Source organism: Sylvia atricapilla, chromosome 5 (genome assembly GCF_009819655.1).
Source record: "Sylvia atricapilla isolate bSylAtr1 chromosome 5, bSylAtr1.pri, whole genome shotgun sequence".
NCBI classification, from domain to species: Eukaryota; Metazoa; Chordata; class Aves; order Passeriformes; family Sylviidae; genus Sylvia; species Sylvia atricapilla.
The window spans coordinates 56,500,379-56,527,089 of NC_089144.1; the positions used below are offsets into that span (position 1 = coordinate 56,500,379).

At 38.9% G+C, this 26,711-nt stretch overlaps 1 protein-coding gene across 1 annotated transcript in view; it reads left to right on the forward strand.

Annotated features, from left to right (window-relative positions):
- Positions 1-26,711, forward strand: part of ANO2 (anoctamin 2) — a 146,167-nt gene that overhangs the window by 63,544 nt on the left and 55,912 nt on the right. The window contains exon 14 of the mRNA XM_066319578.1: positions 10,294-10,377. Within this exon, the coding sequence (XP_066175675.1) occupies positions 10,294-10,377 (84 nt within the window). The remainder of the gene's footprint in view (positions 1-10,293; positions 10,378-26,711) is intronic.

Consider the following 26,711-nt stretch of genomic DNA (forward strand, 5'->3'; position numbering starts at 1 on the left):
AACACTTTGTCATGTTACTTCATTATGTGTGGCAAGAATTCTTTGCAATGATGACAGCCACAGGTCACAGTACCATTAGCAATTTTTACATGCAGGGTGACATCTATGATGGCTTAGGTACATCATCCCAAGCTTTAGGTGCTCACCTACAGTGCTGTTTCAAAACGCAAGTGCCATGGGTTTCTTCTGGAAGAGCTTTCCAATGAGCCATGGGGTCTACAGCCATGCCTGTATTGACTGAAAATGAGACATGTTCACTGGTACTTACAATGCCCCTAATTTTGTTCCTAGTTTTGTTCTTTAGTTTGTTGTAATGACTGTCTCTCATCCAAGGATTTATTTCTAACCCTGACTAAAGACAGTGCAGTTACTAAAATTAAAAATAAGTATCATACTAAGAGCAGGTGGACTTTGGACTTACCCTTGCAGTAGATGCTGAGTTGTCTCCAGAGCAGGGTCATATTCAGTAATTCAGAAACCTCTTGGTTTGCTGAGAGGATTTGAATCCATTTCTTCTCTTCGAGTTCCAGCATAGTTCCTTCAACAACAGGTCACCTAAAAGTCTTCAGCCCTGCTAGCTAAGCTTAGCTCAAACAGCAGAATGCAAATACCACAGGAGAAAAGCAAGCTGATATCATGGACTTCATGACAGAGGATGGTAGTGATGCTGATGAACACAGGATGGTAGGGATGTTGGTGAGGCCCCACCTCGAGTGCTGTGTCCAGTTCTGGGCCCTCAGTTCAGGAAGGACGTTGAGACACTTGAGTGTGTCCAGAGGAGGCAACAAGGCTGGTGAGGGGCTTGCAACACAAACCCTGTGAAGAACTGCTGAAGGAGCTGGAGTTGTTTAGCCTGGAGAAAAGGAGACTCCGAGGTGATCTTCTTACTCTCTACAACTCCCTGAAAGGGGGCTGAAGTCAGGTGGGGGTTGGTCTCTTACTCCAGACAGCCACGGACAGAATGAGAGGACACAGACTCAAACTGAGTCAAGGGACATATAGTTTGGGTATTAGGAAAAAGTTTTTATGTAAAGGGTGATAAAGTACTGGAATGATCTACCAGGGGAGGTGGTGGAGTCACCATCCCTGGATGTGTTTTAAAAAAAGCCTGGAAGTGTCACTTGCTGCCATGGTTTAGTTGAGGTGTTAGGTTTGAGTTGGACTTGATGATCTTGAAGGTATCTTCCAACCTAGAGATTCTGTGATTCAATGTGATTCATAATGCCCAGTACAAAATCCTCATATTAAGCTTTATATTTGTAAAATGCTGTGAAAGAATCTATAGGTTTCTGAGGTCCTGTGATGGAGAGGCCCCAAGCGGTAAAAGTCTGTGGACAGGAACTGTGGGATCTGCAAGAATCCTTTGTTTATTACAAGTGAAGGAGTGCCAAACAAATCTCAGCACAAGCTGAGGAATTAGGAACTTAGAATCATAAAATAAGACTGGAATGGACCTTGAGGGGCCATCCCTTGTGTGTTGCAGGATCAATTCTACTTAAATCATTACGAAGAGATATTTTTCTAATTTGTTCTTAAATAAATCCAGCAGTTGAGATTTCAATTTCTCCCTAGGTAATCTACTCTAATACTTCTCTATCTATACTGCTAACAAGATTTTCCTAGTGGTTTTTAAATCTCCCTGCTACTTGTTAATTCTTTTTCTCTCTCTCTTTTTTTTTTTTTTTCTTATTTTATTTTTCAAAGATCAAGAGAAGGATTATTTCTGTCCTCTTTTCAGCATAATTCAACACAATATCATATTTTTGTCACCCTTGTTTGTTTAAGATGAACAAGCCTCTGCTCTTTCAGTGGTAGCTTCTAAATATTTTCAGAGACTCACAGAACCACAGAATGCTTTGGGTAAGAAGGGACCTTAAATACAATCTCGTTCCACCCTCCTGCCATGGGCAGGGACACCTTCCAATAGCCCAGGTTACTCAGAACCCCATCCAACCTGGCCTGGGACACTGCCAGGTATGGGGCAGCCACAGCTTCTCTGAGAAATCAGTGCCAGGGCCTCACCACCCTCACAGGGAAGAATTTCTTCCCAATATCCAATCTAACCCTCCTCTCTGTCAGTGTGAAGCCATTCCCCCTTATCCTGTCACCCCTCTATCAAGAGTCTCTTTCTCCATCTTTCTTGCAGGCTCCCTTCAGGTACTGGAAGGATTTCCTATGTATTTCTTTATTCATGTTCCTTTCTTGCTGTTTTCTGGTTGATCCAGGTCTTTTTTGAAGAATAATGAACATGTATCTTGACGTGATATCTTAAGCAGAATATCATGCACCATGTCATCTCCTGTCAGTACTTTGTACTTCAACAAAACCTCAGAAGTCAAATCAGGTTTAGTTCACTATTTGTCCATAAGACTCATAAAGATGAGGATAAGTTTGTCGGTAGAAAATTACTGGCATCAGGTTTCGGTGATGGTGGTCTTTACAAATATGTAAAAATTATGCTGGAAAAAAAGAATTGTATCTGATCAAGTTAGGCCAGAAAGAACCAGAAGTGGGATCACTTAAAGGAGCAAGAAAGGGACAAGGAATATGCTCAGGAGGTTTAAGAGTTTTAAGACTAGATGGAGCTAATCTATTGATTGTTAATTTCTTTAGGAAGAGAAGTTACAGAACCAAAGCAGAGAGAAAAACAATAATAAATTTGAAGAGCTGATAAGTACTTTGTGAGAGTTACATTAAAATAAATGCCTTTGGTATAATTTTTTGTACATTGACTACAAACCTTTCAGTAAATTATTTTCTTTAAACACACTGGGCCAAACCTCTTCCTTCAAAAGAGTCACATGAGATATTAATTTAGTCCATTTATTTGTAAATCTCGTGGCAATGGCAGTCTGAGAAAGCAGACTCACTAAGGCTTCTGTGCATCTTTGCAGCTGGTAGCTATACAGACTTAGAGAATTTGTGTTGGAACACCTGAAATCCACAAAAAGAACGGCAAGCATTGGGCACCAAGTGGAAAACAGATAATTGTGTTGAAAACCAATAGAGCATCTGATAAAAAAATGGAACAGGGAAAGAAAAGAAACAAACTCAGACCAGAACCATGAGAGCAGACAAAGCCTTGGGAACACTGCATAAATGCACACAGAACCACAGAATCATTTAGGCTGGAAAAGACTATTTGCCAATGTCATTGAGTCCAGTGACCAATCTTCACTTTGTCACCTAGACCAGAGCACTGAGTGCCATGGTCAGTCATTCTTTGGACACCTCCCAGGATGGTGACTCCACACCTCCCTGAGCAGCCCATTCCAACGCTTAACAACCCTTCCAGTGAAGAAACTCTTCCTGAAATTCCTCCACTCAATGTGCCTTGCCACAAATGCGTTACTGTGTAACCTAATGAAAGAGGCAGTCCATATCATTCTAGTTCAGAGTGTGTAATTAGGAATATGGCCATCAATAAACCAGGAATAGAGGTGGGAGAATCCATACTCTCTTCTGCTTAGTGAAGAAGTACAGGTAAACTCCAATTAATGATTTGGGCAGTAGAAACTCTTGCCTTGAATCTTCAGAAATTGTATTTCCATGATGATTCTGCTTTCATTTTTTGGGTGGAAAAAATCCCTTATTTTGCCAATGATCCTGTGCAAACTGAAATAGAAATGCAATTAAAAAATATGAACTTTTAGAATTTGTGCAAGAACTTGGAAGTCAAATGGATAGAGAGCCTGCATTAACTGAAATGCCAAGGTGTCTCCACTCATTGGTCTTGGTATTGTTTAAATAGTCAAGCTGCTATAGTGTTTCATTATAACAGGGAGGAACTTGAATGTCTGTCTTCCTCAGGAAAATTTAATTTCAACTTAAAATCCTATGCTCTGTAAAATGTTTGCCAAATATTTCAGTTTATTTGCAAACTAATTCCCAAAGTCTGAGTCTTCCTTTTGCTATTTGGTGAGTTTAAAAAACCCCGTGATTATTTAACCCTTAAAGGAATTCTTTGAGGTCACTGTGGATTACTGCTGGGTTAAGACAGATTAATAAAGAAGGTAGGCTGTGTAAAAGAGAATAAAAAAAAATTAAAAGGAAGTTGACTTGGTGATATTAAATATCCTTACAGATACATTTAATTCTCACCTAACTTAATCTTGGTTTAACTTTATTTTCTCTATCATGGTTTCAAAATTCATTTTGATCTGATCAATTTGATGGATTCACTTTGTCTTCCACCTTGCAAATGATAGGAGCAGACTCCTTTCTTTGATGTTTTAATAGTATCTACTAATCCATAAAGCATAAGATATTTTTGTTTGCTAAAATCCTTAAAGAGGAGACTCTAATAAAATAACTGCCTAGCCTGCTTGGGAAAAAAAAAAAAAAAAAAAAAAAAAAAAGAAGTCCAGTATTGGTAAAAGGGGAATTTGTAGCTACAATATTTTGTCTTGTTTCAAATCTCTCCTTTCTGCATCCTCAAGTTTCTTGTGCCAATGAGATCTTTAGTTTGGATTATTTTCTCCAGATGCATTATCTCACATTTTTCCCATAACTATTCTAATTTTCCTGTTAGGTCCATGTTTCCAAATGTTTTTAAAATCCTTTGTATGCTTTTTTATTACCCTTTTTTGCGTTTCATTACTCTTTCCAGTGAATCTTTCCTGACCTTCATTAAATTCTTACTAACGCTAATTATTTAATGGCTAGCCCTTCTTTGTTCTTCTAAACAAAACCTTTCAACATTATATTCAAGTCCTATGTTTAGGAGGATGAGAGTGTCATTAGGATAGCTGGGGAAGGAATTCTGAAGAATAAATGTTATCCCTCAGCTCTTTCGGAAACTGTTTCATACCAGGTATTGCTCCACTAAAAGATTACACATGAAGGTACACTTTAAACATGTTTAAGGTTGTAAACTGCAAGAACACACTTTAAACATGTTTAGGGTTGTAAACAGTAAGAATGAAGTCAAATAAAAATTCCTTTGCTTTCCAAGAAGTTAGTAAAGGTGTATGATTACATTTTTTTCAGTCCCAGACTGTTGATCCAGAGATGTTCCAGAACATCCTGGGACTTTAGTACATTTTCCTCTTTTATTTCTCTTCTATCAGATTTATCAATATGCTCTCATTTACCTTCATTAATCCTTTTCCATTGTAATGGCCTCATCTGTTCTTTCTAGAACTGAATTTTCTTCAAGGCTCAAAACTGTTTGATTTTTTATTGGTAGTCTTGATTCCTTGGGATGTTAAAGTGGACCACTCAAAGGCCGCTTGGGGTGGTGTGACGGAGGGTCAGACGTGCAGCTGCTGTTAGGAGCACAAAAGGACGAGGCAGGCCAGCAGGAGGTCAAGAAGGAAAGCTTCTACTTTATTTTTCTGACTCCATTTTATATACAGTTTTACAGACAGGCCAAGATTGGCTACACAGGTAGCCACCTCTTCAACCTTGTTGGTGAACATCACCATCAATCATCTTTCTCCTCCTAGAGTGGAAGAATGTAAGCAATTCTAATAATATACATAGCTTACTTGAAGCTGCGTGAGAACAAAATGCAAACAGTGAAAAGCAGGCAAACTCGAGGCAACAGGGTGGCACAAGTTCTTCCCTCCCCTGGGATCAAAGAGGTTTAATTTGTCTTTATCCAGCATTACCCCACTAGGAACAGGGACCACCTTGAGGTCTTTCTTTGTTCTTCTTCTTTCCAGTGACTCAGGAGATCCAGGTAGGTAAGCAGGGTTTTCCAGGGATGTCCCCCTTGGAGAACACACAACATATGGAATAAGGTGCTGTTTACAAGGTCCTGGAGTGACAGGACAAGGGGCAATGGCTTCACACTGACAGAGAGCAGGTTTAGATTGGATAGTGGGAAGAAATCTTTCCCTGTGAGGGTGGTGAGGCCCTGGCACAGGTTTCCTAGAGAAGCTGTGGCTGCCCCATCTCTGGAAAGTCAGGCTGGATGGGGCAGCCTAATCTAGTGGAAAGTGTTCCTGCCCATGTCAGGAGGGTTGGAATGGGATAATCTTAAAGATTTCTTGCAACACAGGCCATTCTGTGATTCTACGATTTACACAATTCCATTCATCAGTAGAGGGGTGTTTAAATGGGTTGGATTTGAATTGCATAATGAACAACCATAAATTATGCTATATTCTGCTACACTTACCCTCAAAATGTGTTATCTGCCACTGAAATGGCAGCATTTGGTTGTTTGATCCTAGCTTAAGAGAGCTTCAAAATCTAAGGCCAAATTTCAAAATTTAGTTTTACAGGTATTTGGCCAAAGCATTACCACTGTTCTTACTCAGTGAAAGCAGACAAAGGCATAAAATCTCCCTGTCTGTCTGGCAAATGCAATCCCATAAGAGAACCTTCTAGTTTCTTTTGACTAAATCTGTTTTATGTTGCTCTATAATATCTTCAATAACTGAGTTCATGTATACTTGTTCTGTAGCTTTTAACACTCCTAAGCATATGTTCATGCTACATGGCTTATTCAAGATTTTGCTTTAATTTTTCATTTATAAGATTTACTTTGAAAGTGATCTGGACTAAAAAGACTGATCATCTACCAGTGACCCCATGCTGACATACAAAACTATTTTTCCTTGGACAAGCATCCCATTAATCGGACAGTCTAAACAGATCCTTGGTGTGAATGACAAACTCTTCCCTAGACGTCTCACACCCTGCATCCTATGTCACCATCATAAGAACTAGAGGGTTTAAGTCCTTGATTTCTAATAATTAACCCTTTTGCAGCAGAGAACAGCTGAGCTCTCTGTTCCTTTCATTCTACATTTCCATCTTGCTTTGGGGCAGCAGCTGGGTCATTCCAATTTTCTTTTGTGCATACCTTCCTTCCTATCAGTGTGCACTGCTTAGCTGCTCTGGTTGAGTTTAGGATTTTAGGATAAGGCTGTTCAAGGAATTTGCAGTGGGTCTTTGCCTTTACTCTCAGTACACGACTTTTTTTTTTTGGTAGCTCCTTTGGTCTGTCAAATCTGGTATAGTTGCTAAGGTTCTTGTTTTCGTTTATAAATACATTCCATGTGTTTGTCATGCATGTTTGTAAAATTTCATTATCACTTTCTTTCTACACCAAAGGAAATTAAGGAGAAACTGGTTCACATTACTTATTCTTATCAAAATGGATCATTATCTACAGAGGCTTAATTTGATGGATAATGGATACACGTGTAGGTTTGAGGAAAATCCTGGAGACCGCTCTCAGGGAAAATTCCCACTGACATCAAAATGACTTTTGCCTGAGTAGAAATTTTATGTTTTGGTTCTTTGTTTTCAGAATGTGAAATTACTGTTTTCTACTCAGAGCACTCATTTGGCCTCGCAGTACCTTGGCTCACATGGTTTTCAATAAGTGTCTGGCAGCTGTACTGGCAAACTTCCAGCATCCTGGGATTCAGATCTATCCCTACATGGACATTTGGTCTTTGTGAAGTGATCACAACTATTTCTAGCTTGTTGTCCTAAGTGCAGAACTCTTCCCATTTTCAGACAAAGAATTGATTCTGAATCACGTTCTTTTTACAGCTGGGTGGAATTGTCCCTTCACATCCATGGATGCATGGGTCTAACATCCCTAAGTCTCGACTGTAAAGAAATACTTTGTGAAAAATACTCATAAAAGAAATATATACAAAATGCATTCCAGGGATCTCTGTGGTCTGTTCAGTCAAGGGTAAGGTGACTTGGCAGATTCAACAAAGACAGATCAACTACTATTCCAATCCAGGTGCAGGTGTATGAAAGGCAGTTAAAAGAACACTGGAATGTCTTATTAGGAAAGATAAACATAACTTGGCCAAATTTGAACAGAATATGGACTCAGGGCAAAACTGCCAATAGTAGCAGCAAAAAGTAAGTAAGCATACAATGTTTTGCCTGGCGTGTATTTTTCTTTATTTTACCTTGTTTTCATTCCAATCAGTTTTCAAAAGTTGCTCTGACTTTTAGAGGCTGCCCCTCATGTCTCAGAATGCTTTGCTTAGCAGAAAGTAAGAGAAAAAAAGGAAGCGAACTAATTCAGGACTAATTCAGTAGTAGCATAGTATATTTAGATCTCCTCAGTTTCTTACAGCCTCATTTATCTCCTTTCCCTACTTTTATCAAGCTCCTCTCATGTAGCCATCCATACCAGATGTCTTCATCCTTTCTTCATTTAAGTCTAAAGATGTTTGTCATGTCCAGCCTCTGAATCTTTATGTAAGGAGGCATGGCAGCCAATAACACAAATCAACACAAGCCAGTAAAAATTTAAAAAGCATCAGGATACAGATGTTGACTGCAGCGTCTTTACATGCTTATTGTTGCATCTTTGTCTATACTTTCCCTAGCCTGCTTGCCACCATTTTTGCTGCTAATCAGCTTTATTAATGTTAGAGTTTCCTTGTTTCTTGGAGTTCCACGTTGTTGAGAGGAGGGACACCAAGATGATCAGAGGGATGGAGAACCTCTGTTACAAGGAAAGGCTGAGGGAATTGGGATTGTTCAGCCTGGAGAGGAGAAGGCTTTGGGGTGACCTCATTGTGGCCTTCAGTGCCTGAAGGGAACCCACAGGAAAGATGGAGAGAGACTCTTGACAAGGGCCTGGAGTGTCAGGACAAGGGGCAATGGCTTCACACTGACAGAGAGGAGGTTTGGCGTAGATATTGGGAAGAAATTGTACCCTATGAGGGTGGTGAGGCCCTGGCACAGGTTTCCCAGAGAAGCTGTGGCTGCCCCATCCCTGGCAGTGTTCCAGGCCAGGCTGGACGGGGCTCTGAGCAACCCAGTGTAGATATTCCAGAAGAGAAGTGTCCAGTGTGTGTGACTCAAACACTGATATTGGGATAGCCATGGAGCCAACCAAGGATTGTTTGCAATCACAGACAAGGACTGTTGGTACCAGCGTGCCAGGAGGGAAAACAAAATGTGACTGGTAAAGGGGGACATGTGGAAGTAGAGAAACAGTTTTCTGTGGTAAACATTTTAATCAAGTCCACAGATGTCCAACAAAAAAAGTGCAGGAATCAGGCTGAGAAGTGGGCATGGACTGTAGGGGCAATCAAGGCCACCCAAGACCCCTGAAAGCCTCTGGGCCATTTCCAGAAAGGTCTGAAAGGATGAGGGGTTCATGATAGTTTATTTGCATGGAAAGCAAGAAACTTATCTTCAGGGGAGAAACTCACCCATAAAAGCCTAGGTGGCAGCCCTTGGGATCCTGGATGTCCTATCACCCCATCAGGGATCAACACTAGAATTAAGGCTGATGATCTCTTTCTCTCTCCCTTATTCATCTTCTTTTCTCTCTTCCCTTTCACCTGATTTCTTTATCCAAAGCCCACTACCATGTTCTTTTATAGTAGGTTAGGGACTAGACACCAATTTCCATGCCAAGTGTGTAATTTGTAATTAAATCTTCCTGATTGTTTGCAAGACTCTGTGAATTCTGTCATTCCTCATGACCAAAAACATTTACACATTACGACAAAAACATCAGCATTTACACAGTGGAAGGTGTCCCTACCCATGGCAGAGCGACTGGTACAAGATGTAAGGACCTTTCTAACCCAGACTATTCTAAAATTCAGTGATTTAAATGATACTTTATCACATAACTTTTGAATACATTAGGAAAATCTCACAATCAGGCCTAAAAATAGCTTGGACTTCTCACTACGTTTATATTTTCACATGCCACAGAGAATGGTGAGGGGAGAGTTGTGTCTGCTGTGGTGAAAATGTTACAGACTGAGAAAACGAACCACCTGTATCCCTCAAGGAATTGTGATGACATTCCATGTAGGCTCCATTCTATTGCTCATGAGGATTTATTAATTTAAAATTATTTTTGTTCTCTTCATGACTATCAGATTAATTAAAAGATGTTAATAACCTTTTTTTTTTTTTTTGGATGGGGCTGAGATGCAAGGGTTCAAATTATAGTAAAGAGGGATGATATGTTTAATGCTATTGGAATAGACTTTTTAGTGGGAGATGTCAATCCAAAGTCCAGCTCTGAATGAAATCAGAACTTGGTGGGAATGAGGAGACGCATGACACTTTTCTCATTTATGCGCTGCTCACTTGAAAAGCCTGAATAATTTTTGTCACCTTGCTTAAGTTATGCTCTAATTTGGGAAAGAAAAATATATTTTGCTAGGACACACTGGTTATTGATCAGGGAAACTGGGCCATATCTGACAGCCTAGTCCAAAAGGTGTGTGGTGTTAAATCATCTTGATGGGTTTGTTTGTGAATAAGCGACCAAAAATGTTGGGAAATTTCTCTTAATCATAATCACATTTATTTGTTTGGTTTTGTCTTTTTCAGGAGCATCCTAGACCAGAGTATGAAAACAAACTGCTGCAGAAAAAGCTGAAAAATAAAAACATAACAACAGAAAATTCAAATGAGGCAAGATGCAGCTTACTCTTTTCTTTTATGTGGGATTTGTGTTTTGTTATGTTGTAATTGTATTTTTGTCTGTCTCTCAGAGGTTGGAAAAGGCATTTTTTGGTGCTCTTAATTAGCCTTTTGAGTTGGAAGGTCGCAGTGTGGTGAAATGCAAGACTGCAATGCCACTGCAGGGCTTTGAGGTCATGTCTTTCAAAGTAAAGCAATTTGCATAGAAATGGGGTTGACAGGTGGTTCAGGATCTAATCTGTAGAGTAGTGCCTGATTCCCAGGATAATCACCACAGAATTCTTAGAGCAATCCCTCAGAATGTCAGTACTTTCTGCACAATGAAGAAAACAGCTTTTATTATGGTGATTTCATTTGCAAAGGTAACCTTGGTGTCTTTAGTCCTGTTGCAGTTACACAGTTGTGAAGTTTTAATGGCATTTCCAGGACAAATGGAAAAATAGTTGGTAGATAATTTTCAGACTGAAGTGGGTTCAGGATTTTTATGGCTATTTCAAACTTTTTTGAACAATCTGTTTTTTATCAATCTCTAGTAAATTGTTTACTACAGTCTTCTTTCTAAGCATTCACAAATTTTGTAGTCTTGGTCCATTAGGCTTGATTAACCACTGCTCATTCCCTGCATTCCATGTGTGCCAGCAAAGTCAAAATATTCCAATGCCATGTTCAGCTTCCAAGGAGAAAAAAACCAAAACAAAACAGTCTGATTTGCTTACAGGTTGAGAATCAGTATCCAAAGTGGAGAATTTTCAAATTTTCAGGTTTGGTCCAACAAACACCTTGTGGAAGAACTTCATTGTCCCTTTCTTCTGCTGACCACCATTGTAAAATGTTTCCAGGGAATCTTTCATTTCAGTGACTGCCTGTCACCTGTTGTGATCAACCAAACTCCACAGAAGACCATGGAAAGATTCTCAATTATTTTAGTGTGCTTTTGACCCTGCCCAATAAGCAGAGACCCACAGACCACTGTGTAGTCTTACGCATTACACAGCTCTCTTGGCCTTCCAAGTGAGGAATAGAAGACTGTAAAAATCCAGTAAAATATTTGCTGTTCAGATTGTTTTTTGGCTTAAAGTAAATGGGAACTGGAAACAAGTCAGCCATTGATGCTGTAGAATGTAATGATTATCTTGCTTATCTGAGATACAGAAAGAATTATAAATTAGACATTTAAGGTAAAACAAAAAGAAACCGAAAAAAACCCCAAAGAAAAATCTCCCAAAACACCAACCAAACAAGAAAATTCCAATCCAAAACCCCCCAAAAAACCTATTTCTTCTTAGAAGAAATGCTAAGTCAATAGGTGGAAAACCAGGAACAGTGTAAAGGTCCAGCACTACAAAGGCAGGAAAAGCTCCTTTCAGACATCAAGAATGAAAAGGCTAACGTGGAATACTTTCTGTCAAATTGCTTTCTGTGCCAGTGTGGATGGAAAAAATACTGAATTTCTGAATTAGCGTTTCCCAAATTAATGAAATATATTCCAAGCAACTGAGCAGTTTTCCATCAGTGAACATTCTGCTTATTAATTCTGTCCAGCAAACAGCACATTAGTCTGGGTTTGGAAGATGTATTGCTCAAGCCTTTGAACGTCAGTGTCTTATGAAATTATGAGAGCAATAGATGTTGATGTGAGAACTGCAGAAGACAAAAAGCCCTGAACATTACAGTTCAATTAAACTGTCCTAACTGTGGAAAGGCACCATTACATTTTGCTTTGGAAGACCCTGAAAAGTTAGACATTAAAAGTGATGAGTATTTAAGACTGCAATAATTCTTCAGCCTTATTTTTAGAGGCTTCAGCCTTTTCTTTTTGCAAAATCATTAGCTCAGGAGATTTTGTGTGGCAGGTTAATATTAAGGCACAGGTTTCTGTGAGGTCTCTGGCTCAATATTTCTGTCTTGTGGGTGGAAGCCAGGGTACAGAACTTTGTCATATTACCAGACAGATCTAGTGGCTGGACAGGCATCAAAGTAGAGATGTCTCTGTAGTTAAAGATTCAATCCTCCTAATTTCTTGGTTTTGTGTGAATACACAGATGTCTGTGAGGTCTCTATCTCTTCATGTCTTGGTTGACAGTCTAATGTCATGGCATAAGTCTCTGTGAAGTTTTCTCCTGAATATTTTCAGCTAACTACTGTAAATTAAAGGCATATCGTTTTTTTGTGTGGCTGGTCAACAACTGTAGTGTGCTGTGGTAATATCAAAGGACTGGCTCTGGCACTGCTGCCTAAAACTTCTCATTACTTATCTAACATGAAGTCAGAAGTCTCCAGTTCAGCAGCTGTGGGTTGTTGGGATAGAAATGATGCCAAAGGATGGCTATTGTGAGAACAGTGGTCTAGAGCTTACTTAAAGGCATATATTTCTATAAAATTACTGGCTTGTTTCCAGTATGTTAATTCCTGTGTTGCAGTGAGGAAGTGACTGGTTTTATGGCAAGAAGCAGCTTTTATGTGCAAAGTTCTATGTACAGCACTTTTTTTTCCCCCATCCCTTACTTCAACAAGAAGTTCCTGTGAAGCTCATTGGGTTATTTTTGCAATGAAAGGACAGGAGTTTGCTTAGGGGCTGCTTTTATGATTGCAGAAGAAAGGTGACACCAGTTACATCCTCTCTTAAATGATAACTTGGGAATACACGTTAAGAGGAAACCAGCACAATTTTCCCTCTCTGCTGTTCAAGTCATTAACTTTAATGAGTGCGGAAGATGCCCAGCACCTGTCAGGGCCAGTAAACATATGAGTCACTCTACCCAGGCAGCAAATTCCAAATCAGCCTGATGAGCCTGGCAAGACAAAGTATGACGCATCTAATGTATTACCTTGCCTAGTGAGGTTTGTGTTCTAGAATACAGCTCTCATACAAAACACCACTTGATGTGTTCTGCTACTGGAATAAGCAAAGAACAAAAATTCACCTTCAACCATCCTGTTCAGGCTGTTCAAATAAATATTTTATTGGTTATTTGGAGAGTGACAAAGAAACTGTGAGGGCTCAGAGAGCTTCACAAAAGATTGGTGCAAAATTACTCTAACAATAACACCCTAAGGTTCTATTATTTCAGGAGAGAATTCATTTACAGGTAAAGGAGTTGTAACATTTGTGTAAAATGCCTCAGGTTAAGTAGCAACTAAAGAGACAGTCCTTATCAATTATGACATTGATTTTAGAAAATGACAAGTTCTAAGGGACTGATTTGGGAAATCCAGAATGATCTGTCTTATAGTCAGTAAGTATTTAATTCTTTATGGTCACATGCTATTTACAAGGACATGTAGTGACAGCATAAGGGGGAATGACTTCAAACTGTCAGAGAGTAAGTTTAGATTAAATATCAGGATTATATTTAATATGAAGCCGTGGCACAGGTTTCCCAGAGAAGCTGTGGCTGCCCCATCCCTGGAACTACTGAAGGCCAGGCTGGATGAATCTCCGAGCAACCTGGGCTAGTGGAAAGTGTCTGTGTCAATAGCAGGGGGTGGGAACTGACTGATCTTCAAGGTCCCTTCCAATGCAAACTATTCTATGACTCTTTGATGTAAAGGCTTGCAGTGTCTAGCTCCTTTATTCATGCACATCAAAAGGCATTTTTGTCCTTGCATCAGAGATGAAGAATTACACACATGTCTATGACTGCATATGTCTGGTAATACATTCATGCAAATATGGCAGATGCAAACTTTGTAATAAAGCAATTAATAGTATATTTTGCGGTTTCTTAAATGAAATATGACACAGAAGATTTGGATAGAAATGTTTAATGATATTTAATATCTAATAGGGTTAAGTTACTGTATGTGCAGAATGTTAACTGAAAACGTGGTGGATATTTGCAGTCTTGTGATAAGCTGTTCTTCTCTCTCTGCAGTAGTGGCATCCTCAGTGGAATTACACAGAGGTCAGGAAATGAGAATTGGTCTTGTGCCTGAAAACATGCAGATGGGGCTAGATCCAACTCTCGCTGGAGCTGATGGAAAGACTTCCAGACATTTCTGTGAGAGATGGATCAGGCCCTGACTCCTTTTCATTAAATGTCCAGCTGATCTGGCAAACATGATTCAACATCATATATATGTGTCTATATACATATATATTTGTGTGTGTTCTTATCTTTCCTATTTGGCAGGAAAATGAATAACTCATTCTACATATTTCTCAAGGAAAATTTTCTTTATAGAAAAAAAAAAAAAGAAATTGTTTCTTGGCTTGTGTCCTGACTTGGAGCAAACCCTAGGAGTAGTAGAATGTGGAATTCTGTTTTTCCTTTTATTCATTTTAAATATGATACTGGCAGAATCAATTATTCAAACTGTTAATTCAGCTGTAAATGAAACAAATATTTGTTTCTGAACCATCGTTTCAGTTAAAAACTGAATTAAAACAAGCTGGTTTGAAGAGGAGGGTCTCTGGTGTAAAGAATGATACAGATACAGATAGATTTGTACATTGCTAATTCTTTGTACATCTATTTTTAAAATTTCAACATTGCAAAACATTGCTAGCAGTTGACTCCTTACCAATCTTCCATAAGCAAATCTCCCACAAAGACTAAAAACCCTTTCAGATACTGGAGCCCATCTCTTCATTAAGCAAGCCTTTGATAAGATTATCTAAAGGAAAAACCACTCTTATTATTTTAGATATTAGCTGAAACTTTGTAGAAGAAACAAAGATAATAGGTTGTAAATACCAATTTTAAGAATCAGAATTATAAAAGAACTTTAAACATACCCAGAGTTCTTCAACCTCAAAAATTTTAGCATGTATTGAACAATATTATTAGTATGATAAACCCATCAATTAGATACAGCATTTCTTAAACTGGCCAGTGTCTTTCTGGCCTCTTTCACATCTTTACTTTGAGAAACATCGTTCTCAGAGATGTGAGGGTTCTTTAATTTTAGAGTACATGGCATGTGTTCAAATCTTCTTGCTGTTGCTATCTTGGAATTTGGTTATCTTTGTATGGAGTAGTATAAGACTTGCAGCTAAAAATGTCCCACTTGCTCCCTGTTCCTCTGAAAATCTCCAGTAGCATTTCCGTTTTTGTATCAGACAAATGAACCCATGTTGTTGCCACAGTGCTGTGCTCATGTGTCTACAATTATATTCCAGCCAGACTTCAGTAGGAAATAGCTCTTCCTACACTCTCAATACGAAGTTATAAAATGCTTGAAAGTGTGCTATAGTAGAATATTCTAAGTTGGGAGCTTTCAGGATTTTATGCAGTCCAAATAACTACTCCTGTCAAAAGGTATGATCTCAAACCATGTTACTCAAGATATTACTCCGCCAAGTTATTATGGAAATCTCCAAGGATGGAGATGGTAACCTCTTTCTGGACATGCCCTGACTGTCCTCATTGTGTAAAAACTTCTCATTATATCCAGCCTGAACCTCTCTGCTTTCAGTTTAAGCCCATTGCCTCATATACTTCCAGCATTAACCACTGTGAGGAGCCTGGTCCTGTCTTTTGATGAACTCCTTAACTGTGCTGAGCAAGCCTTGTTCCTCAGATTCTCTTCCTTGGACACGTTCTCTGCCTTTGACTTACACCATTAACGTTTTCTACTGGAAGGCCCAAAACAATATTTTAGATACAGGCTAATGAATGTTGAAAAGCTGAGGTAATCCCTTCCCTGAATCCACCTGTTGACACAGCCCAGGTGCTGTTGGACTTTGCTGCTGGGGCACACTCCTGGCTCGTTTTCATCTTGTTTTTCTGCAGACACCGAGGGGTCTTTTCCCTAGGGCCAGTTCTCCTGCAAGGAGTTTTCTGTTCCAAAGGCATTTGGTCTTGATGAATTTCAGGAGGTTAGTAGAGACCTGTTTCTTTAGTCAGCCCAGTTCTCTCTGGATGGCAGCTGCATGCTTAAGAAAACTGACCATCTCTTGATACTGCCGCAGCCTGATGTCATCATGCTCCTGCAAACATTCCATCACCTCCTCCTCGTCCCTTCTGTAAAGCAGGATGGTTCTAGGATGATCACAGCAGTACTCCAGCTCTTACAGGTTTCCAGGCACACTTATTGACTAATACCCTCTGAGCAAACCATGGAACTCGCGTTTTGCTGAAGTCAAGGCAAATGGTATGGACAAGTCTCCTCTTGCCCATAGGTCCAGTCATTTTCCTCACAGAAAGCAGCTAGGTTGGTGCAGGAAATGATTCACTCATGGTAAATCCAGAATGACTCTTTACAAATATTGACTTTTCCCTATGTGTTTTGAATGGATTTCTTCACTTTTCAAGAGACCAATTCAAGAATTTAAGATTCCTTAATCTTTTGTTCTTTCTCCTGTTGTCAAGGTCCTTGCCTGATCTTGGTATCCTTACAGAGACAAGGAAGATCAACTTGCAATAACATCAGCCTGTTCATCTGTCTTCCATTCTTTTTCTTCAAAGTTATAAGTAAATTAAATCACTGCTTGTCTTTCCCAAAGGAATAATTCATTTATTTTTTCTTAGACAGCTAAAAGGTGTTAGATTAGGAATACTTGATACTTTTTTATTCAACTGTTGGAGGCTGAACAGTGCAGGTGAGAGCAAGGATTTTATGAAAGTTGTGTCTTACTCTTGTGAGATCCTTTCTGCCAAAATAAATATTATAAACAAAAATAATGTTCTTTGTCAGAGAGGCTTTTGAATCTAGAAACAAGAGAGGGCAGGGCTGCTGTTTGCTGCTCTTATTTGTGTAACTTATTAAGATTTTGGAAGCATTCCCTCTATGGTGGTGCTATAGCTTGCATTGTTTAATCGTGGAACTCCAACCCAAGCATATGATTAAAGTTAAGCACAGGCTTCAGCATCCTGAATACAGATACAATTAAATGCTTTTTTCAGAATCAAGGCCTAAGCTTCTTATTGACAGCATTCAAGATGATGGAGATCTCTTTCCTATTAAACAGGGTGGAAAGACTAATTTCTCGATGTTGTATTCATCAGTACTTGACATTAAGGGGAATTCTGCCTGAGTAAGTAATGAAGTCCTTAATCTGCACTTACTGACTTGCACTATACCCTGTCAAAGATTGTAATAACAGGTAGGAGGGCCACAGCAACTTTTCAGGCTGAAAAATAAATCTCCAGAAGTCTGCTGGGTTTTGATCTGATGCACTAGAAAAACCAGTAAGAAGAAAACTAGAGTATTCTCCCTTTCCTGTGAGCGGTCACAAACTCCTGTATCTTGGAATATCTTGGAATATATTTTTTGCCTTCTGTTGAGGAGATTTATATCGTGAATTTCATGCTATTTATCTCCTACAGAAGCCCAGATTTGCGACAAAAATTAGGGAAATTGGCTGCGGAAACAACAGTGAGTTAAGTTAGTTGCGAAGAATTTTTTATTTGATGCATACTGAAATCTTGTCTGTAATTTTAAAGAAATAAACTACATTTACATTCAGTTCTTTTGGGAGTCCATCCTATGAAGATTGAAATTCCACAAACTCCACACAAACTTAAAGAGCTAAGGAACTCAGTTTGAACTGCTCAGCTTTTGCAGCTATTACCACGCTTGATTGAAAAACATTTGCCTGCTGATCTGCTGATTTTTGTGATTCACTTGATTTACTGATATGATGGCATTTTTTTCAGAAGCCACTTCGCACTGTGGTATTTCATGTAGTAAATAAACTTGACACCAAGGGCATCACAGGGATGGAGCAGCTCTGCTGGGAGGAAAGGCTGAGGGAATTGGGATTGCTCAGCCTGGAGAGGAGAATGTTTTGGGTGACCTCACTGTGGCCTTGCAGTGCCTGAAAGGAGCCCACAGGAAAGATGGAGAGAGACTCTGGACAAGGGCCTGGAGTGACAGGACAAGGGGCAATGGCTTCACACTGACAGAGAGGAGGGTTAGATTGGAATTGGGAAGAAATTGTTCCCTGTGAGGGTGGTGAGGCCCTGGCACAGGTTTCCCAGAGCAGCTGTGGCTGCCCCATCCCTGGCAGTGTTCCAGGCCTGGTTGGATGGGGCTCTGAGCAACCTGATCTTGGTATAATGTGCCCCTGCCCATGGCAGAGGCTTGGAATGAGGTGAGATTTAAGGTCCCTTCCAACTCAAACCATCCTGCAATTCTGTGATTGTAATTTGTCCAGATATTTTGTGGAGTCTTCATTTCTAGACATAAGTAAAGCCTGACTGGACAGAGGCCTGAGAAACCTGCTCTACAAGACCCTGCTCTAAGCAGGATATTGGACTAAGATGATCTAAGGGACTAAGGGATCTCCAGAGTTCCCTTCCAACACCAGTTGTCGTGCAACTGTGAAATGCAGGAAAGAAATAATTCAAACAAGAACAGACAAATTGGTTTGACCGCAATAGGCATATTTTGAAAGAAAATATAATTTGAGCCTTACTAGAAGTACTAGAGCAATGGGATGAAATGTAGCTTGGGTTTACTAAAGGCAAATTAATAACCATGACATCTAAACTTGTGTGTTTGATTAATGATATAATGGATTCCCTATGGAAGGGAAATGTAGTGTACTTTGGTAAACCAACTCTGTACTCCAGAGGGGGAATACAATGAATTTAATACGTTATTAATCAATATCTTTCACTGTAACTGACTAGAAAAGTGTGTGTAAAAATTTTCATTTCAAAGAAAAGGAGAAAAATCTGATTTTCAAGTAGCTGATTTGGCAATGCCATTACAGTGCCTTCTACCCACTTGTCTTCGGTGCCTTTCCTTGTCTGCTGTCCTTGATGTCATGATTTTCCATCATTCTTTCTTTCCCAAATTTTTTAAAAAGTTTTACAGAGTTGGGAATATCTTCCTTGAAGAAATATAATATATTATATAGAGTGTGCGAAAATTTGCAAGGGGTCTGTTCATTTTGTGCAGGTTTAAAGCTTTAGAATGTAGATAAGTTCTGTTCATGACAAATTTTTGTTCCTTAATTGTATTACTAAATATCACAAAATATATTTGTTTCTTGGATATTGCTCCCTCAGGCTTGTTCAGTTATGGAAACAAAAGCATCATGGCTGGATTCTGCCACTTTGTTCCTCAGGATTTAGAAGACTGCCATATGAAAAAGCAAAATTTCCACCTGCTTTCATTTATTCCAATATACAGTTAGTCCCTTTTCCCTCTAAGTGCTAAACCAGAGAACAACCCAGACCTTAAGGACAATTTTTGCTGGTTAGTTTCTCCCCATGGAAAGGAAAATCTAGAGCAGGTTCAGAGAGACAAAATCTGAAATCAGAAAAAAATGAAGTCAAACAAAAATTACACTAGTTTTTTAACAATCTGAAGCAGAAAGCAAGTAGACAATTTCTTCCAGAATTGCTAAGATTGGATAGTAAAGTGTAGATCTAAAACATGATTTAAAAATTATGTTTGAATTTTTTTTTTTAAAGTGTATTTTTCTAGATAAGCGGTGGTCTAAATGGCTTGATATGGACGACAGAGCATTGCCAGCCTCATAAATGCCGAGTTAGAAGCAGGGTCCAAATCTAAGGACAGGAAAAAATAACACAAGAAGATAAAAAGAATCACAGGCTTTTGAGAAAAGAATTAATTATGAACAATTTACAGAACTTAGGGAACATAAGGCCACAAGCAATGTAGATTGAACTGTTCAAAACCCATAGCTGTGTAAATGGTGAAGAGTGATGAAAATTTACTGTGACTGCTCCATCCCTGGAAGTGTCCAAGGCCAGGTTGGATGGGGGTCTGAGCAACGTGGTCTGGTGGAAAGTGTTCGTGCCCATGGCAGGGGATGGGAATGAGATGATCTTTAAGGTCCCTCCCAACCCAAAACATTCCATGATTATATCCATGATCCTGGCATCAGTCTCTTGAGTCTGTTATATCTGAGCTTTGGGGCACTCCTTGCAGAAAAATGAAGGCAATGGGATGTGGTGTTTGAATGCATTTGATTTGCACGTTCAATATTATTGCCTGAAGTCGGACTGATGAGATGAGTCACTTCCATTTGGATAAATATTTTGGTTTATGGAAGCAGTCTTTATGGCATCCTGGAAGAAATCTGAGACAGAAGAACCTTCCACTAGCAAGTTGACTAAGATGGTCAACTTGTTAGTGGTACACAGCTGTTCTAACTTACATTACCTTCAAGATATGCCCAAAAATATATGAGACATGAGCAGACCTCTTCCCATTCATGCTTCCTAGGTGTTCAGTGGAGTAGTCAGGATTGGGAGAAGCTCCTGACTGTTGGCAAAGAGAATTATCATCCTTCATATGGTACCTAATGGCAAGATCAATTTGAATGGGAAATGAGTCAGTCAGCTGCATTCAGAAAGGTTTGGAAGGGAAAATGATTATACTGAGGTTCAGACACTGTTCTAAATCCCTGCATGGCTTTTGGTGAGAGGAAGTAGACATTGCAGGCAAGAAAAAGAAAATTCAGCCAGAGAAATGAAACTTCAACAAGGAATCCTGGCAAGGCTACACTGAAAATCTAGAGACTCCCAAATTTACAGCAAGCAAGCAGGTTTCTCCACTTTTCCCATTTTGCTCCTGGAGCTTTGTTCAGAGACAGAGCTATCCTGCAGGATCTCAAGCTAATATGAAACAGCCCTTAGGAATGGCCCAGTGCATTAACTTAGCAACACAAGGAGGAATATTCTGTATTTGAGCCAAAAAAAATTGGGGTCCACACCACACACCACAGTGTTCTCCTGCCAAGCCAGACAAGTGTGTTGGCTGCACTTTTATTAGGAAGAGAGACCTGTAGTCACTGCCAGATGTCACTGTGCTGATGCTGGTGGAGAACAGATATTCAGCACAGGTGGCTTACAGGGTGGCACGTTCCTCCTGCAGTCTCAGAGGGTCTGTGGCCTGCTTTTAGGGAGGGATGCTGCTCACTGATTCACAGGCTTGAGATACAACACCAATTACAGGTGTCAGGAGTGCAGGCTGGGGGATAAATTTAAATAAATTCATTTAAATTTTTTATATGGCTATGCTCTAGAAAGAACTTAAGCATCTTTGCAAAAGGTGGACAAAGAGCTGAGGCTTATGTATGCATTCATAAGGACAGACAGGATCAGGAAAGGCATAGTCTAATGCTTTAAAAAAGGGAAAGGATACAAAAATAATGTTATTCCAGGCACCTATTGCACACTGGTTTCTTTGTCACAGCATGACAATATTAGATAAAGCTGATTGAGTGGGAAAAGAATTGTGTCAACCACTTACCATCTGTTATAAATCAGTAGCTAGTAATACTAATTTTCATCTAAAATTATTCAAGTTGCAGAATTTTACTTTTTTATTTAACTTAGCTTTATTTATTGGGTTGTTGCTGTTCATCTGTTTAATTTTCTTTAGCTTGCCTGTTAAGGCAAAGGTACCTCTGGTTCTTCTGTGTCCCTCTTTCTCTAAGTCTCAAACAAGAGCCTCATACACTGAAGTGTCTGTCTACAACTGACAATAACATAATTTTTGTTGGCTATGTCAGATGTAGGAAATCTTTTTAAAATCTGTTAAAGCAACAGGTTGATAAAATCATGTAGTTGTGAGTTGTTTCAACTAAAATTATATTGAATAGTAGGCTGGAGTTCCTTCAGGCTCTAGTTGAGGTTTTTAATTTTAGTAACAATACTGAAAAATTAAGGCAAGTTCTTTTCAAAATTAACAAATCTGATGTGATCAGAGTCTAAATGCAGGCAAGGCTTCAGTTTTTTCGAAGTTCTGCTTATAAAAACACTCTGAAAATGCTAGTATAGGATTTAATATGAATTAATAAATAAGACCACTGAGCTCATGTAGTCATAACTTCCTTTAAGGAGGATTTTAAAAGCAATCAGAATACTAAAATGCAGTGGATCAAACAAGATTGTTTAGAAAACAAAACTATACCTTGGGAGAAAGCATGAGAGCAGGAGTAGGCAATAAATGTTAGAAGTCCAGTTTGAACTAAATTTTGCAAAGGAAATTTTTTGAAAAGTGAAAAATATGAACAAAAACCAAACCAAAGAACCCCAAAGTAATTATAGATGCACATATACAGAGAAGAAAAAAGGAATGGAGAAGTGTGAGCACTGTTCAGGACGACTGATTTTAAAGGTAATCTAGTTATGGTATTACAATTAATCAGAGTTGTAGGATGATATAGGTTAGGCAGGGTCTCTTGAAACCTTCCAGTCCACTCCCTTGATGAAAGCAAGGCCTTCTTTGGAACAGTTTGCTTAAGGCCTTTTAACTCACATTTTTACAGTTGCCAAGGAGAGAATGTTGGCCTGACCTCACTGTGAGGAGTTTAAGTGGTCTTTGAAACCTGGAATTTTCCCTGTTGCAACCTGTATCTGTTGCTTCTCAACTTATCACTCTGCACTTCCAAGAGGATTCCGGCTCTGTCCTCCCTACACCTCCTCCTAGGCAGTTTTCTATAGCAATTGCATCTTCAGCCTCTATTTTTTAAGGCTGAACAAATTCATTTCTTTAAGCCTTTCCTTCTAGGAAGAGCTATATTCCCATATCTAACCATCCTGATGACTTTATGATTAACTTGTCCCTGGATATAAATGTCTTTAACTTTTAAAGGTCTTTAGACATAGTCTTGGAAGAGCTAAACACAGTCCCCAAATCCAGGCTCTTAATGAATGTTTTCAACTGTATTTGTCTGAGTATCAGCCTTTGAAGGACAACAAGCTGTCATCCCAAGCAGGGATGTTGTGCTCTGAAATGTGCCATATATATCTGACAGAGATATGCTGGTAATGCTTAATGTATAAGTCTGTGGTTGACACAATTAAAAGGTCTTGCAATGAAACAAAGCAGCTGAAAAAAAAGACTAGCAAGAAAAATAATAGTTGACTCTATAACAACACAAAATGCAAGATGATTAGGAAGCATGTATGTTTTTACTGTTTAATATCATAGAGGAAAATTTAAAACAGGCAGAAATACATTTACCACTTGATGGAAGTACTGTACCAGCAAATGTGATAAGAAAGATCCTACATTTAGAGACTGGAATATCACAATATCTCCGTGGTTTTCACAGCCTGATGAATTGAACAGGATTGAAAGTTGCTCGAAAGTTCTTAAGCAAATTAGCATTATCTTTTCAATGTTAAATCAGCCACAGCTTGTAGATTTAATTGCCCCATTTTCATTTCTAGGGCTTGTACCTCATACTGACATACGACAATGCATGTACTAAGTTTTATGTGGTGAGGAGGAAAGTGTTTTATAGGGAACGTAAAAAGCTCTCATGGAATGGAGAGGTATTCCTTAATTGGGTTGTATATCATCAGGGCTTTAATAAATTTGATTAAGGGCCTGATTATGCAATTCCTTTCTCCGGAGCCCTTACTGAAGTCAAAGGGAGAGCTACAAATGGAAGGCTTGCAAGACAAAATCCTGGCATGAGAGAGCATTAAGGAAAGCTTTATCCTGGAAACCAGACTCACAGCATCTGTACTTATCACAGCATTAAAAGCTGATATTTTTAAAGAGTTTTCAACATCTCAAACCCATCATTATTCATACATTAGAAGTTACTGGCTTTGCCTAATTGTTCAATAGAAATTACTTTGTGGCTAAAGTCCATCAAAGTGGAGGGTTGTTGGTATATTTCACCTGGGCCAGAGGCTGCTAGTGATGGTGATTGTGCAGCTGGTAGAACCTTTGGAGTTTTTGATTAAAAAAAAGGGATGTTAAAACTCTAAGTTTTTCATAAGCTTTTGCATGTACATGATTTTACCACCAGTACTAATCTTGCTAACTGGGGCCAGTCACAGCAGTAAAATTAACAGGATATAGAAGGAATAAGATCTGCAAGTCATAAGGATTGTGTCAAGACTTGAGAGCTTAGTGTAATTTACTGAGACAGTTTATTTTTGAAGAGAAAAATGGCACAATCAATATGTATTTGATTTCAAGTGTATTGATTCCAGATTTTCCTTTTAAAGTTAGTTAAGTAAGCTTTTTTCTCAATGGCCTTCCTTTATAGGACTGTTTATGAGAATGTGGAGTTCTGAGAAGAGGCAGAGTAGAAATAGTTCTCCTTATTAATGTTGTATGTCTGTATTTTAAAAGATTTTATGTGAATAGTAAGTTGCAGTGGATTATCTTGAAGTGCATAATTAATTTTTTCTGTGCATGAACATTAATGAACGAGTTAGTGAGGAACATCTTCCATTTAGATCACAGTAGTGAGCACTAAAAGTAGACAAGGAATGTCTGATATCATGCGTCTTGTTTTCCATTTCTGTTCTGAAATCTCCTTTAGGTGATTGTACACTTGGAAAGGTTAGGCAGAGTTAATACAAGAGTTTCTAGCACTGATGTTTTCTCACTGAATGGCTTCCCATTCCAGGCTTAAAAATTACATTAGGGCCTCAGAAATTTGAAGTAATCTCAATTTATTATGCTTTCTAAGGCTAACTATTTAAACTTGCATTTAATATTCAATAAAGCTGAATATACAGCTTTGCAAGATATAAAATAAATTACTGATGGGTGATTATTCTTTTCTGAAACCTCCAATGTATGTTCTTTGTATCTCAATGCAGAATCAATGTCATACCTTTATGGGCTCCTAGGAATTTGGCTTGCACATGCTGCAAAAGTCTATTTTTTTTCATAATAACCACACAAGTGAAAATTGGAATTTTCTCTTATTAACCGTGCTCTTCCAGTACCTGAAGGGAACCCACAAGAATGATAGAGAGAATATTCACAAGGGCGTGGAGTGACAGGACAAGGGGGAATGGCTTTACTCTGACAGAGAGCAAGTTTAGATTGGATATTAGGAAGAAGTTCTTCCCTGTGATGGTGGGGAGGCACTGGAATGGGTTGGACAGAAAAGTTGTGACATGTGTAGGTTGCAGTTGAGGCTGCTGTATTTGAAGTCTTCTCAGATGTGCCTATCTTAAAAAACCCTTTATTTTTCCTATACCCTGACTTGCATTATCAATATTAATGATGAGGGGATTTAAGCAGTGCTGATCTTCCCCTTGTTATTGGTGGCAGAGGAGGACTCATGTCCTTCTATCTAAATGTAATTCGTTCTTGGACTGCTGAAACTTGTTCATCCTGGGGAGTCTAAGGCTCTGCATTAGCTTGTAATTTATGATGGTGACATGCAAGAGTTTCTCCATGACTCAGCTCCTAAGATTTGGCCAGCACGTCCCTCCTTAGTCAGATTTTCTTTAGGAAGAAGTAATTGCTTTTTCTGTGTTACTCTGCTGCCAGTAATGATTGGTGAATAGAGATAAATCTGTTCTTCTTGTATGTAATTGTAGGGAAATCTTGTGTAGCACAAGTGATCAGTCTCTACTTTTGGGAAGGTGATAAGACCCTTATAAAGTTTAATGAAGTACTATTATTGTGCCATGGGCTGGAAGAGAAGGGCAAATGTGGACAAATTTGGGGGTTGGGCTGAAACTAAGGTGCTACCAACAAGGCAGGGATTTGTAGGATATAGCACAGTGCTGTTTGATTATGGGGAGCTGCAGGAACTTCCCATGTTCTGCATGAGGAGTGAACACAAGAATTCCACTGAGCAACACCACTGGAGAGCCTTTGCTTGGTAGATTTGTACCTGATTATATGGAGAGATGTCTGAAAATAACTTTTTGGATTTGTTTATAATTTAAAGAAGAGGGACTTGGGGAGGTTATAGCCACGGGAATCATTAAACTTAGAATGAGAAGTGGAGATTTATGTAATAACCATAGCAGAAGCAAGGACAAGGAGAATTTGGCTTAGAGGTGGGGTGATGAAAAGAAGATTGAAAGACAAGTTATAAATGAGCCAAAACATGACAAATCTGCAGTCAGGTGCAACTTCAAGATGTTGTTTTCAGAAACAACAGTGTACTTTCATACAGCTCTAATTTCCTGGTGTTATTGTGAATTTAACAGCAGAAAAATTATAATGTAAATAGGAGAAAATTCACTCACAGCTTAATCTGCCTCTTGCTTTCTGTAAGTAGAAAGTTTTTATTTAATATTGGGGGAAACACTTCCTTTAATCTTGCTTTAAGTTTATGGATAATTTTAGTGTGAACTAAGCCTCAGGTAACACGTACTCAAGACTGTTGGCACAACTCATGCCTACTAGCTGGAGTAAACTTGCTTATTTTAGAAGGAATACAGAGAGATCCTAGTTTTTAGCTAATGATTTGTTTCTCTGAGGTTGAGACCATTCCTGCTGTTGTATCAGACCTACATCTGCTGGTCTGAATGTCAATGCTGCCTCCAGATCTCTGCTTCTGGTAAATTGAATTTGTATTTTACACATGCTCCGACATATACTTAGTGAGTTTCTTCTTAATCATTTTGACTTTAGCCCCACTCTACTTGTCAAAACCGTGGTCATTTCACCACAAAGTTCTA